The sequence below is a fragment of the Poecile atricapillus genome, chromosome 22 (assembly GCF_030490865.1).
Source record: "Poecile atricapillus isolate bPoeAtr1 chromosome 22, bPoeAtr1.hap1, whole genome shotgun sequence".
Lineage (NCBI taxonomy): Eukaryota > Metazoa > Chordata > Aves > Passeriformes > Paridae > Poecile > Poecile atricapillus.
Genome location: NC_081270.1, coordinates 3,419,072 through 3,434,168, shown reverse-complemented (window position 1 = coordinate 3,434,168; position 15,097 = coordinate 3,419,072). Strand labels below are relative to the sequence as shown.

General features: G+C 46.0%; 1 protein-coding gene across 1 annotated transcript; it reads left to right on the top strand.

Moving 5' to 3' along the window:
• Positions 1–3,016: 3,016 nt before the first annotated feature.
• On the top strand, positions 3,017–14,825 carry TTC34 (tetratricopeptide repeat domain 34). The gene is made up of 7 exons (XM_058855449.1): positions 3,017–4,617; positions 4,649–4,874; positions 6,494–6,686; positions 8,088–8,254; positions 8,710–8,974; positions 9,272–9,486; positions 14,307–14,825. The coding sequence occupies exons 1-7, from the start codon at positions 3,017–3,019 to the stop codon at positions 14,823–14,825; spliced, it is 3,186 nt and encodes a 1,061-aa protein (XP_058711432.1).
• Positions 14,826–15,097: the final 272 nt, after the last annotated feature.

Genomic DNA, 15,097 nt, shown 5'->3' with positions numbered 1-15,097 from the left:
TGAAAAACAGTCATCAAATAAATCAAAGATTTTTTTACATTAATACCCCACCCCATTATGCTCCTTTCTGTCAAAGAATGGTCATGCTCCTTTTAAGCCAAATTTTCAAGCCCAAAATGCTGATTCCTCAGCCTCAGCCCTAGCTACATGTGGCATTTAACAGCCACAAGAGAAGGGACTTGTTACATTGCAAGAACTGAGAGCCTTTAAAAGAAAGAAGTGTAAGATTTCTCAGCCCTGTCTCTGGGAAGGGCTGTTGCAGATGTGTTTGTGCTCTGTAAAGCAGGAAATACAAAGTTTGCAAACTTGTTCTGTATGTACTCCCTCCCCGCCCACCTCCCTTTAAAAATTCATCAGTAATCAGAGACATCCTGAGGAGCTGTTGTAGTAGAGTTACTATTTAATGAGTGTGTAACAGATTTAATATTTAATGTTTAGATAGATATTTCCACAATTTTCACCTCCTCCCCTGCGTTTTTATTATCCTTTTACGAAAGGAGCTGATCTTATATACCCCACAGGACACAGCAAATCATATGGGGGCTTGACAAGAATCTTTAAGAGACATTGTTGGTTCCACGTCTTACAACATCAGGTTTAAACACTCACACTCTCAGAGATCACCAGAGCACAGAGAAATACTCTCTTTTTCCACTGTGCTCCTTAGATGTTGCTCCTCTTACTCCTTCAAGATCCAAAGTTAGGAACCTAAATTGATTAAAGTTTGATACACAACATAAAATTGGTTGTGTTTTTCTCACCTTAAGTCAACAAAATAACATTTCATAAGGCTGCTGACTTTTTGGCCAAGCACAGCATCCCCTAAACCACCTGGGTACAGCAGGGAGCACATGGGATCCTTATCCAAACCAGCCTTTTTCAGCTGGAAATGATGGATGGAGGACAATACCATCCTCACGTTCTCTGTATCTACGGGGCAAAACGTGGCTGGAAGAAACTTCCAGCCCACTCAGTCATGCAGCAAAGTCAGATGATGGGTAATGATTTTTGCAGCTTGGACCAGGCTCTGTCAGAGGCACCAGCCCCAATTTTATTCCCACAAGCTCTGCCTGAGCCTCCAAGGAGGAACAGAGGCATTTGATCAGCTCAGCTCCCCTTAATGTGATTTCTATTTCAGAGCTGCTTCTGTCGTGCCCTTGAGTCTTTTTCTGGCAATATCACCTGCGGACCAGTGTGACAGCAATGCTAAATTATATCTTGATGGCTAATTAGGGTAATTAAAGTGAAAGTAATCAAATCAACTTAATGGGCGAGCTCTTAATAAAATGTCAAAAAATCTCTATCCATCATAGAGGGATTTTTTACTCTTTTGAATGTCAAAAATGTGGAGAAAGAAAGAGTTGGACCTCTCAGTGGCCCTGGCTTAAAAGGACATCATTGTGCTAAACACTCCTAAAAACAGAGTTGATCTACTGCTAAAAACACTCTACTTGTTATAAAATAAGAGTTTTGATTTAAAAATAAAGGTTATCATTTAAAAGATAAGGGTTACTATTTAAAAAGTAAGAGTGGATTTTCAAAAATGAGGATTACTATTAAAAATAATGTTTATGATTAAAAAATAAGGCTTATTAATAAAAAATAAGGTTAAAAGTTTAGGCTACATCACAGAGTTTGCTGATTTGTGTAAGTAATTCACTGTATCTTGTCCTGCTGAGGGTCATGACCTGGGTTAGTTTCCTGAAGGTGATGGGGATCACTTCTCCAAAGTGAGGGGAAACCTATCCCCGAAGTGAGGGGGATCCTTTCCCCCAGGTGACGATGATTCTTTCCCCAGAGTGAGTGGGATCCCATCATCAAAGTGAGTGGGATCCTTTCCCCAAGGTGAGGGGAATCCTTCCCCCAAAGCGGTGGGAATTATTTCCCCAAGGTGAGGGATCATTTCTGTCAGATGAGGGGGATCCTTGCCGTGGCCATGCCCTGAGCATCCCGCCCGGTCTCACGGGATAAGGAGGGAAAAGCACAGGCACGGTCCCAGTGCCCGCCCCGCAGGACAGCCGGACCGTGCTGTGTTTGCGGTCTCCAGGCAACACAGCGCCCGCTCCTGCCCTGTTCTCCCTCCCTCCTTTTCTCCTGCCTTTCCTCCATCCCTCCCGTCCCATCCGCCCCAGCCCGCGGCTCGTGTCCTCTCAGGTATCCGCGCTCCACCCGCACCTGCAGGGCCGGGCCCAGGTGTGCGGGATGAGGGGCAGCAGCCTCGTCCTTTCCACTGGAAAAGTGGATTTTCTCCTTTCTCCAGGGAAAAGGTAAGGGATGGGTGAGGCATCGAAGTGTGGCTCTGACTCCTCCATGTCCCCCACCAGCAGCGACACTGATGATTAAAGATTCATCAGATGGGTGTCCCAGCCTCATTCCATGGCCAGGGAACGCTGACCACGGGGTGTGGATGCTTTCCAACCTGCCTGAGCACTGTGAACCTCTGTGATGTTTCTCCTCATGTCTTTACTCTCCCAGAAACCTGGCAGTGACCAAACCCTGGCTTTTCACAAGCAAGTGGGCTTGATGACATCTGGCGTTTTAAAAGCTGCTCCCTCCAAGCAGAAAAACTTGTGTTCCAGAGCTCCTCGTGGCTGATTTTCTGCTAAAACTCTGCTCCATGGTCCCCCATTGCTGATTTTCTCCCAAGCCTGTTCTCTGCAGCCCCTCATGGCTGATTTTCTGTGAAAGCTCTTTTCCACAGCCCTTCACTGCTGATTTTCTGTCAAAACTCAGCTCCACAGCACTTCATTGCTGTTTTTCTGCTGAAACTCTTCTCCACAGCCCCTCACTGCTGATTTTCTGCTAAAACTCTTTTCCACAGCTTCTCCTTGCTGATTTTCTGCTAAATCTCACCTCCACAGCCCTTCATTGCTGATTTTCTGTCAAACCTGTGCTCCACAGCCCCACACTGCTGATTTTCTGCTAAAACCCTGCTCCACAGCCCCTCATTTCTGTTTCACAGGCCCCATCTGCATTCTGCCCCTGATGCCGCTCGGTGAAGGCCCAAGCACAGGAAATGTTACCCGAGGACCTTGCCACCCTGCTCTGTGGGGAAGGGGATGAGCGTCTCTCCCAGCAGGAATTTCCAGCAGCCACCGCTTTTTACCTGGCTGCCTTCAGCTGCTGTGGCCCCACAGCAGTGCAGAGAGTGAGCTCCATGGCCCGTGGGCTGTGGGAGCAAGTGGTGGCCACCCTGGAGGCCTGGTGCAAAGGCAAGTGTCAGATCCCCAAGATCCAGAGCAGGAACCTGGCTGTGGTGTCCCTCAGCGTGGGAATAGCTGCAATTTTCCTCTCCACCCTGATCCCAAACAATGTGGTGGCCTTGGTGTACAAGCTGGAGGCCCTGCTCCAGCGAGGGTGCTCAGAGGAGGTGGTGAGCAAATGCAATCTGCTGCTGGAAGCTAATCCAAGGGATTCCATGGAACTGCTGCTGCTGAGAGCGCTGGCACGGGTGCTCTCAGGGACACAGGTTAGGAAGGGAATCGGGGATTATGTCCAAGCCTTTGTGCTGCATCAAACTGAGGCAGTGGCCTACGTGTATGAAAGGCAAAGGGAGCACCTGCCCCAGGTCATCCAGGCTTTCTCTGATCACCTCTCCACATGCCAGGAGGAAAGCCCAGGCTGCAGGTCCTCAGAGCAGTGGCTGGGTGACTGCTACAGCTTCCTGGCTGCGGTAGCACCAGGGCACACCTGGGTGTGCAGGGCGCAAGCAGCTCACCTCCTAAAAACAGGCGAATTTCAGGAGTGCGTGGCTGTTTGCACCAAGGCCCTTGAGGGATTCTCAGCTGAGAATCTCAGAGGTGAGGATGTTCTGGCTCTGCTCCTGGAACGAGCTGCTGCGTATTTCTTCCTGAGTGGATGCATGCAGGAAATGATGCAGGATTTAGCAGCAGCCTTTGCAGCAGACCCTGCCCAGGCAATGAAATGCTTTGAAGAGCTTTTCTCACCCTGTGAGGTTGAGAAGATCGAGAAGCAGGCCAGAGCTGCCCTGGAGGGGAAGTTTGCAGCATACAGGAAGGCTGTGCGTGCTCGGGCTGAGGTCAGGGGCAGTCATGGCACTGAGCTGCTCCCTCCTGTCATCCAGACAATCCAGCTGCTCCTGCACATCTGCCCAGGGTCCAGTCGGGAGCTCAGTGTCCGGCTGGTAGACTGTCACCTCCTGCAGGGATATCCCAGAGCTGCCCTGGACATGTGTGAGCAGCTGCTGGCAGCAGAACAGAACACTTACCACAGCACCCTGCTGGCACTGCGAGGCTTCTGCTCCCTCCATGTTCAGGACCACCACAGAGCCCTGCAGGACTTCCAGAGGGTCATTGAGCACGATTCCCCACATCCCAACAGCTGCATCAAAGCCCTGTGTGGGCGTGGGCTGATCCGAATTTCTGGTGGCAGTAATTACTTGACAGCCCTGGATTATATCACAGCTTGCCAGTTAAAGCTGGAAGAAACCATCTTCACCATCAAGTCCTATGTGCCATGGAACCAGAGGGGATTGCTGCTGAAGGTCCTCCAGGAGGAAGGACAGATGATGCTCCAGAAGAAGAGGTACCGAGGAGGCGGCTCAATTTCCCTTCAGAAAAAGCAAACAGGGCTGTCCACATTCCTAACCTTGAAAGTGTTTTGTTTTGTTGGTTTTTTTCCCCTCCAGAGATGCCCCTGGGGTTTTCCAGCTGGCTTCTCTCTTGGTGGAGCTGGACAGCTCTGATGAGGCATCCCGGATCCTGTGTGCTGATGCCTTGTACCAGATGGGCCGTGGGGAAGAAGCCCACAAGATGCTCTCACTGTCCCTCTCCAGGAACCCCCAGAGAGCTCCTGTGTTGGCCAGGCTGGCCCTGCTGCAGCTCAAGAGGGGCTTTGTGTACAATGGCAACCAGGTAAGGAGCACCTGGAAAGCCTCATCCTCGGGATCATTCCCTCCTCAACAGCTAATTTGCCAGGTTTGCCCAAGACCGCAGTAAAATTACAGATTAATCCCTGTGTTCAGTGGTTTTGGTGCATTTCCCTTTAGAATAAGCTTTGCTGTTAGGAGCTCCCTGAATAGCAACAGGGAGAGCTATGACAGTGAAACTTGGAGCCCACATGCAGAACCTCTAGCAGAACTTTGGAGGTGTAAATACAGGGCTGGTATTGCCATAAAATCATAGATTCACAGGAATTTGTGTCCAAAAAGGCCACACAAGGACTCACAGCTAAATCCAGCTCATTCCTCACATGCTTTTTGATGGCATTTCTCAGCATTTTAACCAGGCAGAGCATCCTATCCCTGGGGACAAAAGTATGGGATTGGGAATGTTCCCTTAGAGAAAAGAAGGCAAAAATGCCCTCCCCCCCCCCCCCCAGTTATCCTAATGAAGCATTGGAGAAAAAAGACACAAACACAGAAACTCCAATATCAGCCTGCAGTTTTCTTTCTCCAATGCTGATAAATTGTGCTTGAAACCCTGAAAGCCATTCCAGCAAGTTGGTTCTCCTACCCAGGATTACATAACTGAATTCCCAGGCTCTGCCATCAGAGGGAACTGTTGTATTTTTTTTTTTTTAAATGCCATATAAATTCTGCTAACTGATAAGAAGAAAGGTTTTATTGTCATCACATCACTACTCCCTTGAAAAATAAGTTTACCATAATTTGCTGCCTTTGGGAAGGCTGTTATTGAAGGGTATGGCTTCATTAGAGTGCTGCCCTTGGAAGCTGGATCACCATCTGCAGCTTCTGCTGCAAGTTCTACAAAGAACAGCTGAAAATTTCTCTTCAAAATGTTTTATCCCATCTGCCTGTCAGATGCCAATCACTTTTATATATTAATAAAACAGAGAAATTTATGAGTCCAGGGGATCTGTCTGGTACATCAGGATAACTTTGTTCTTGTCCAGGCTTCTCTGGCACAGATTTGAATATCCAGCCCCTCCTGAGCACTGTAAAAAACCTCTTTTGATTAATTTTCATTGGAAATGCAGTTTAAAAAGTGTTTGTTGAGGCAAAGATACCAGACAGGGTTCTTTTCCACAGGGACAGTTTTTGGGTTCGAATCCATGTTTTTCCCAGATTCCCAATAACGGTACTAAAAATAAGTTATAGCACTTACTTAATTTTCCATTAATTCACTGGTTTTGATTTTGCAGTCAAAACGGTCGCTGGTATCCTTGTGTTCCACAGGAACATTCTCTTTTTTGGGCAATCATCCTGTATTTATAAAAACACTCCACTGCCATGGAGTAGATGCTACCCAAAACAAAGCAGGCAGCACCAGGTATTTGCCCAGAATTATTTCCACCGCTGCAGTGGTGGTGAGGAAAGATAAGAATTCCTGTTTTCTCCAACCTGCATTCACACCAGGGCCAGTTGAAGAGATAAATCAGGGAGACTTGTGGTCTTGAGCTGGCTGAAGCCCCAGGGAGAGATGGGGAAGCTGGGGAAGGGCACAATGGTCTCACACACAATCTCACATCTCATTCAGCTTTCTCCACTGTCTTTTCCTCTCCCACCCTTAAGCTGCTAAAGAGACTGATCAGAATTGGAGACTCCTCCTGCCTCCTGCCAATCCTGGACATTTTCCAGGATGAGGACAGAAAGCTGCTGCAGAGCCACTGCCACTGGCGAGCCCAGGCCATCCTGAAGGGCAAACAGGAGGGTGCTGCCATCAAAGAGGCCATTGCCCACCTGTCCTTTGCCATCCTTGCTGCAGGTAGGACACCAGGATGCCCTTGGGGATTTGCTCCTAAGGGAAATCCCGTGGATGGGACGGGATGTCCAGATCTTCTCTGTCACCTCCCTCGTGAGAGCTGACACAGCAGGTTCACCTGGGCCATGAAGTGGTGTAGTTAAACAATAAGGAAATAAAATTTGAATTTCTTGAAATGGGTTCAACTCAGTTCTACAGGGACATTGGCCCCTTTTCCTCACCCAGTGCAAAGAAACAAATGCAGCCCCTCACACATTTCATTATCTCAGCTTTCCCTCAGGAGACGGACCAGGCTGACATGGAAATGCTTCTGGTGTGTTCCAAGTGAAACCATGTTTGTATGAAAATCTGCCTTTCACTCTGAGCAAATGTTATGACAGCAGCACTGAGAAGAAGAGAGATTGGCTCGTGGAAATGGAATAAAAATCCTGTTAATTGCTTGGAGATGGCTCTATTTCACAGCCCATGCATTCCAGCTTATCAGCTCCCCACCTGCTAAAACAGATGCTTGTTAAGAAATAGATATTGTCTTTAGAGGAGCCAACTGGTAGAGCTCCAGAGTGATAATAACCTTTGGTACAGAAGTTTTGGAGGAAATCAGGAGGGAGAAAAAGCCTCATTACTGCAGAGGAATTGCTTGGAGCCTGTCTGCTGGCTGATCCCTGCAGGAAGCTGCATTTTCTGACCTCCCTATGAAAACATATTTCCAGTGGCACTGATGATTTATCATCCAATATTGGATGCCACAGTTATTGATTGCAACCCATGGCATGTTAAGATCCTTATTGAAATTGCCTTGGAAGGAAGTGATACGTGAATGGCAGGGAGAGAAATGTTCTGTAGGCAGGGAGTGGAGGGACCAGGATTTTCACTGACAACTCTATGTGTTTATTTGGGCAGCACTTGTGTGAAAGCAGAGGGGGAAAAAAGCAGCTCAGTATCACAAATCCCAGTGCATATTAATTCTGGCAGGGAATTGGTCAGTTCCATCTGGATAACTCATTTATCCAAAACAATGTGTACCTTCCCTGCCTGTGGCAGGGGGTTGGGGTCTCTTTAAGGTCCCTTCTAACCCAAACTATTCTGTGATTCTGACCCTACTTTATAAAAACAGCCAAATGGCTTCATGCCTCCACTCTCACATAGTCACAAATCTCCCTCTTCATGCTTTCTCCTCTCATTCGTGCTGCTCCTACTCCAACCTGACACAGATTCTTTTTTCTTTTCAACTCATGGCTGATCACACATAGTAGGAATTCCACTTGTAACAAAAATAATGGAAACTTCCACTTAAGCAAACTCTCATTGTACTTCATCCTGAGGTATCCTCAGGCCAAGTGGAGCTTTTTTGTAGCTTCCTGTAGGTATCCTTGCAGTAACCATGGCTGCATCCCTGTCTTCCAGGTGGTTATGCTGAGGATTGCCTCCTCACCAGGGCCCGATGCTATGGGTGCCTGGGGCAGATGAAAACTGCAATTTTTGATTTTAATGCAGTCCTGAAGGAGGAGCCCAGGAATGTGCAAGCTCTGAGTGGCCGAGGGTTCATTCACCTTGCTCTGAGGCAGCAGAAGGTACTGTCCATGTGGAGCTCTGCTGATTTTCCTGAGGGTATTGAAAAATATGAGTGTAAAGTATCACAGAATTTGTTGTGGAATCAGTGGAATCAGAAGTTTCTCACAGAATTTGGGCAGTGAAAGGCTCTGGGTTTGCCCAGAGTGTACAAGCAGCCCACCTGAGGTTACTGACTTTCTTTTCCAAGCCTAGAGACAGGAAGACTAAACCTTGGCCATTATTTTCTGTGATAACCCAAGGCATTTAAAACACTTAGCAAACACTCAGCAAACACTCATTCAAACCTGCCTTTATTATCTCCTATCAGCTTTGAAAATGGAAAAACTACAGCATAAGGACAGGGAAGAGCAGAGTTTTTCCATGGTTCAGCAGAGAACAGAAAGCAGCTGAAAGAACAAATGACCAATACTTAATTATTGCTTCCATTTCTTTCAATTGTGTTTTTTTTCTACAGGAGGCAGTGCAAGATCTGATCTCAGCGCTGAAGGTGGAGGCAGGAGCAGTGATCCCAGCAATCCTATCCTTGAAGCCTGAAGCCCAAGGGTTGGTCACTGAGTGGCTCCTCCAGCATGGCAGGGCCACTCTCACCAAGGTTGTGGCCACCAAAGACCTTTCAGGAGAAGAAACTCTCAGGGACCTTCTCACGATAGCAAAAGCACTGACCAAAATCTGCAGGACTGCACATCACATCTTCTACACTGATGTTTTGATGGCAAATGGTGAGTTCCAGTCCTTCAACACAGCTGGTCAGGCCTGGTGAACAAGCAGAAAATGGGTAGAAGTGAATATTAAATGTCAGGGGTGTTGCTGGATGGTGCTGGGTGGTGCTGGATAATGCTGGATAATGCTGGATGGTATTTCTCAAGAGAAGTTTGAAAACATTTTGGTTCAGGGTATGACATAATTAACACCTTTAGATGTGGACTGGCTGCCTTGAACCCTGCCTTGCTGAGGTTTCCTGGTGTCTTTCTCCCCATGGGATCAATAATAGAGTTTGTGCTGGTGTTCCTCAACAGGAAGGCACCAAGAGGCCCTCAAGCATCTGCAGGAAGCCTTTGGCCACTGTCCTGCTGAGGACTTTGCCAGGGCTCGCTTGGCTGTGCTGCAGCTGCAGAACAGGAATGTGGCAGGGGCAGCTGCCCCACTCAGTGACCTGGCAAGGAGAGATGAAAAGGACTTGGCCTTTCTCCTGAACTTTGTAGACACCAAGCAACAGCAGCATCTCGCTCAGGTACCACCCCTTTTTTTGATCCCACATCCGTAGATTCAGTGGGGAAAGATTTGGGAAGCAAAACGGGGACTGCAGGGATTTTTCCCTGCCTTGAGAAGTGTGCGGGAAGAGTTTTATCAGATGGATGGGGCACAAATTGGCTTTTCCTCCAGCCAGGTCAGGGAGTTGGAGCCAAACTTCTTTCACTGCAGTGACTTTGATCAGTCTCTAATAATCCATCATTGTCACATCTGAGCACTTGAGATTCCTTTTTGGTTTCCCTGGTACAAGACCTGGTGATGCCCACACTGAAATTCAGGGGGTGTAAGGGGCATCAGGTAGGAATTTAACAGATATTGCTAATTGTTGTAGCCTGGGGGGATACATGGGGCTCATGGATGGCTCCTGGCAAAAGAGGATTCATGTTTTGTTCATTTTCTTGGTAAAATTATACTGAATATTTCAATTCAGTGACATTAAATGCTTCCATCCTTCTTGCTCCTTTGTGCAATATTTAGGATTTTTAATATGTTCATATTCTTATAAAATGAAAGGCTTTGAGCCTCGTTTTCTTAGATAAAACTGACACAATAGTGTCACATAGCTCTGGTCTCCCCACAAGTATTTATTATTCAGCATTTTTTCAAGTTTCTCCCCCAAAGTACATGCAGAAAGTATCTTCAGTAATAAGACAGGAGAAGGTCAGATTGATGGCAAAGAGTTTTAACACTCAGCCAAGCATCTGCAATTCTGATTACCCAGAAGCTTTGTGTTCTGAGAATCAGTTTGCTTCCTTTTATTCAATTTGTTGCTGGTGTGCACCCTGGTGAGAAGCTATATTGTTATGCTCTCTCCCAGGTTATAGAACAAACAACATGCTGCTATCCTTAATGCAGAAAGAGGAGCCCTTGGAATGTATTTGAACGGAACAGCAGGAGGATATAAGCAAACAAGTATTAATTTACCAGTCCCCCAACATGCCCCATTACAGAGAAAAGAGCCCCTCTCTTCTAAATGTAAAAAGTTCAGTCTTAGGGGGAAGAGTTAGAAGATTTCAGAAGCAATTTGCAATCTTCCACTTTAGGAAGCTGATAAAGGAACAATTGAGACTGTGCCTAGGGGGCCCCTAAGCACAGTCTCCTGCGCCACATCACTCCTTCTGTGGGGGTCTCACAGCCCAGTCCATCCATGCTGCTTCCCAAGTCAACACAGGAGGGATTTTCTTTGCTGTCAATAAGAAAAATAAGAAGAAAAAAACAAACTAACATTTGTATCACTTACACTGCACTGATGTGTGAGAACCCACTGATGCCACAGGTGAGTGAAGCCTTTAAGATGAGAGAGAAACTTATTTTTGTCTCTCTTTGGCAGCTGTGTCTGAAATAAAACCCCTTACTGTGGCTTATTTATCATGAGAGATTCCTCTGGTTGAGACAAGAGGTGTGACCAGGCTGATTTCAAAACTGAACCCAATACCAGTATTGGAAGTTTAAAAAGAAAACATTGCTCTCATTCATCTTGTGCTTTTGTTCAACTAGTAAACGTTCAAAGTCAAGTACCTGGGGGGTTTTAGATATATTTTGTGACCAGGGGAGGAGTGTGTGCTCTCTTGGGTGGGGAATTGTTTCATCCACCTGTCCAGCATCTCAAAGGATTTCCCAACAGTACTTCCTTTTGCCTGCAAGGTTATTCTGGTTTGTGAAAAGAAGATCTCAGTAAAAACAAAGTTTAAAAAGCTTACAGACAGAATTAGTGCTAAAATTTCCAATGATGGCCTGGCTTTGCCAGGGTTCCTACCCTGGGAGGAGTTTGCTGTGTTCCTGAATTTCCCAGGTAGAAAAAGGAGAGTTCAGAGTTCACACCCAGTCTCAGCACTTCAGCACAAAAGCATTTCTTCCACATTTTTTTTTTTGAGTATTTAGAATTATAGGCATCTTAAAAATGTGTCATCATTATCCCGGAGCCAGGTCTGAAGAGCTAAAAATAGCTCTCCATAAGCTGAATAGGAAAGGGTGGAGGAAGGAGAGAGCTCCTTGATGTACTCTTTTTTTTTCATGGAAAACAAAGCAATAAAATTCTCCCATTATTTATAGTTGAAGGGGTCCCATGCTGAGAAATCTGTAAACAACTGGGAGAGCCCCGTGGGAATAGGAATCTGAAAGATTTATTAAGCTCCAAAAGGTCAGAGGAAGGGAGTTTGCCTGCTGCTCATGCAGCTTCAACCCTTGGCTTTCCTAAGTCAGGGGTAAATGCATGACTGATTCCCAACCCCTCGCACAGATCCTCAGGACTGCAGCTTCTGTGGATATCCAGAGTCCTACAAAAAAGGTCTCCAAAATTACATGGTCTGTGCCAGAATTAGGTGAAGTTGCCATTCCACATGCCCTTCATGGCACATGCAGATGGAGAAGGAAACACTTGCTGGAAACCCTTCTGGAAACACCAAACCCTCTCTCAAAGCTCAGAGTTTATCTTTGCATCTGCTGGGATTTACTGCTCAGGGACTAACCCTTGGCCACAATTCCATGTCCAGAAAACTCCTCACTCCTTCTTTCTAAGGAATTAAGTTGTAGACATATCATAAGATTGGTCCCTAGGGACTGGAACCAAAAATGCCACAAAAATACGTGTATATTCAGTCCTTTACACTCAGTGAGGTGAATAGATGGAAAAAAGGGTCACAGAGACCTAATCCAGGAACCCACTTATGGCCCTTCCCAGGTGGCACATGATTTCAATCTGGAAGCCAAAATCAAACTTTTAGTGACAATTTGGACTCAAGTTCCCCTGGAATGCACTCCACAGATTTTCCTGCCCTTCCAGGTCACCTGCAATGAGGCTGATGACAAAAACGCTCCTCCAAGGCCACATGCAGGGAGCAGCTGAACTCAGCTGCGTCATGTCCTTCTGGCTTTTTTTGCCTTCTTTCCCTGAGCCTGGTTTTCACCTTTATCTCTCTTAGGAGATAATGTTAAAGTTGCTGATTAATCCTGTCCTGTTATACACCAAAAATGTCCCAGCTCAGGTCCCTTAAGTCAGAGCTGAAAGAGAATCCAGAATCCATCTACCCAACCTTGCTCCACCAGCAAGGGTGAAAGGGAATCCTTTACTTTCAGATGGGATTTTTTCCTCCAAGTGGGGCAGGAAAGGCAGAATCGCGTGGCTTGATTTAGGGGACTCTCAGGGAAATGTGAAGGAGTCAAAGCAGTGGCTCAGTGAATAAATGCAATATTGCTTGTGGTGCAACAACCCCAAATGCCCCTGATTAGAGCACTGAAACCTCCAGCATCAGATTCAGCATTCAGCACCACAACAACAATTGTGTTTTCTTCTGCCTCTGAGAAAACAAATGCACCTTAGAGGGTGAAAATGACAATTTAACTACACAAACACAAGCTATCTTGAGGAACTGCACTGCGTTCCTTGGAACAATGTGATCCAGAACTCTGGAATTTCTAGGGGAAAAAAAACCAACTTCTTTTCCCAGGATGTTCCTCACACAGCTGCAATTCCACCTGGATCCCTTGTTAAATTCCTGCCACTGAGGGGACACTTGCATTGAGGAGCTGTCTTAAAACATTTCAAAGGACAAAGTAAATGTGCTGCTCTTTAAATACACACAAGACATCTGAGATGGGTTTGGACAGGTTGCCTGAAAATTTATGGCCAGAATTGTTAAAGTGAGGGGTTGACACAATTTGGGGAGAGGTCCTACTGCTATTTCTCTGTGTGGAAGCTGAGACACTCCTTAATAAATATGACTATGTCAAGCAAAATAGCAAATATATATATATATATATAATGTGCATAATGAAATAACTGGGGCAGAATTCTTCATAATCCATGAGGAGAGGGTAAATTATTTCATGCCACTGCTCTCAGATGAGGTGCTGGGACTTGCCCTGCAGTATTGATCCTCTTCCTGCAGAACCTGTTTTCCTCAGTCCTGGCAGACAGCAATCAATTCTAACCTCAGTCAGCCAAAATAAAAGGGGCACACAAAGAGACTGGAGGACCTGACCTGGCTGCCAAGTGAGGCTACTGAGACAGTGGCTGGGCTAACTAGATTTCTGCATCCACAAGCAAGAGTTTCCCCATGAAATGAGGAGGGTGGAAACATTTATCCTTTGCTTGAAGCCTCAGCTAGTTTGGCCCAGCCTTTTGTAAGCCCTCAGCTGCTGATGGCAGCCTTGTTTATAACTTGAATATTCACTCAGCTGCAGCATGTTAAAAGCTTTATTTATTGCCAATAAAGGGGAATAATGAGAAATCCATTTAAGGCAAATAGCTCTAATGGAGTTTTCTTTATTGACCTCCATGAACCTAAAAATTATGTGGCTCTTTTGGCTTTCTCTATTTTCTTGTTGATTTTTCCTTTCAGATGAGGGCAGAGAGTTCAAATTGCACTCAGGGTTAACAATTAGCAGAGCCATCAGTTGGTCTTTTTTTTTTTTTTTCCCTACAGCTTAGGTAAGCTCCAGTAGAGCAAAAAAAAATCATTTTTGATCCTTGCATTTGTGGGCCAGCACCTGGGACGTTGGTCCAGGCAGCTTTTTTGTTCATCATTCCTAAGGAATGTAAACAAATTCAGAAGAAATTCTGGCAGACATGCAGAAACAAAGGACTTCAGACATAACAGCAAGTACCCAGTGAGCCAAGAGTTTTATATCTTATCTGTATGTAAAAATACATCAGTTACTAGTTCTCCAGCTAGATGCAATTCCAACATTTGATAAAATAACTAAGATTTCTTAGTGTTTGTGTCTCTGACCAGTCCAGACTAGATATTCCCCTATTTTTTTCCCTTTATTAACTAATATGGATTACCTCTGTCCCCACAGGCAGCAGCCCAGGAAGGGAAGGTGCTGATGAAAGGCCATCACCATGAGCAGGCTCTGGGCTACCACAGCCTGGCTGTGCTGGCCAGCCAGGACAGCCCCAGGTACCTGCGGCGCAGAGCTGCCTGCCTCATGCACCTGAAAAAATATGAAAAAGCTCTGAAAGACATGGAAAAAGTGACCCAGGGACACGGCTGTAACAGCCCAAAAACACGGGCTGGGGACCACTGCTGCCAGGGCTTCCTGCTGCTGGCCCTGGCTCAGGAGGAGGCAGCAGTGCAGCACTACATAGAGGCTCTGCAGCTGGACGAGCCCCTGGCCCTGGACACCATCACTGACTGCCCTGGCAGGGAATCTTTAACCAAAACATTTCACAAAATTGCACAATTTAACTTTGAAAAGCAGTGTTACGAAGAGGCCTGGAAAATCACAGACTATGGGCTTAAAATTGATAAAAGTGCTGAGCTCCGGAAGCTGAAAGCAAGACTCAAAATAGAGGCATCAAGCTGTAGCATACATTGATTTCTCTGTTTGGGGATTTTCCACTCTGATTGCTTTCTGGGAGGCTGCAAGAATGAAGAAAAGATGAGAAAGATAAGAATGATGAGAAGCTCATGATAAATATGCAACAGACATGACACTGAACATGGGTCAGCAGAATCAGGAGTAGAAAGTTTGAGGCAGAAAAACAAAACTGACCAAGAGAGCAATGAGGAAAATAAGCAAATTGCAGCATTCCTTAAAATTATTGTGGATTATGTAAACTCCCCATTGTGAAAAAAGTATTTTTTTCT

Bases quoted from the DNA above. Each gene is read 5' to 3' on its own strand.
- TTC34 (XM_058855449.1), top strand. From the start codon at position 3,017: ATGTTACCCGAGGACCTTGCCACCCTGCTCTGTGGGGAAGGGGATGAG. The intron at 4,618-4,648 runs GTTTTGTTTTGT...TTTCCCCTCCAG, and splicing joins ACATTCCTAACCTTGAAAGT to AGATGCCCCTGGGGTTTTCC. The intron at 4,875-6,493 runs GTAAGGAGCACC...CCCACCCTTAAG, and splicing joins TTGTGTACAATGGCAACCAG to CTGCTAAAGAGACTGATCAG.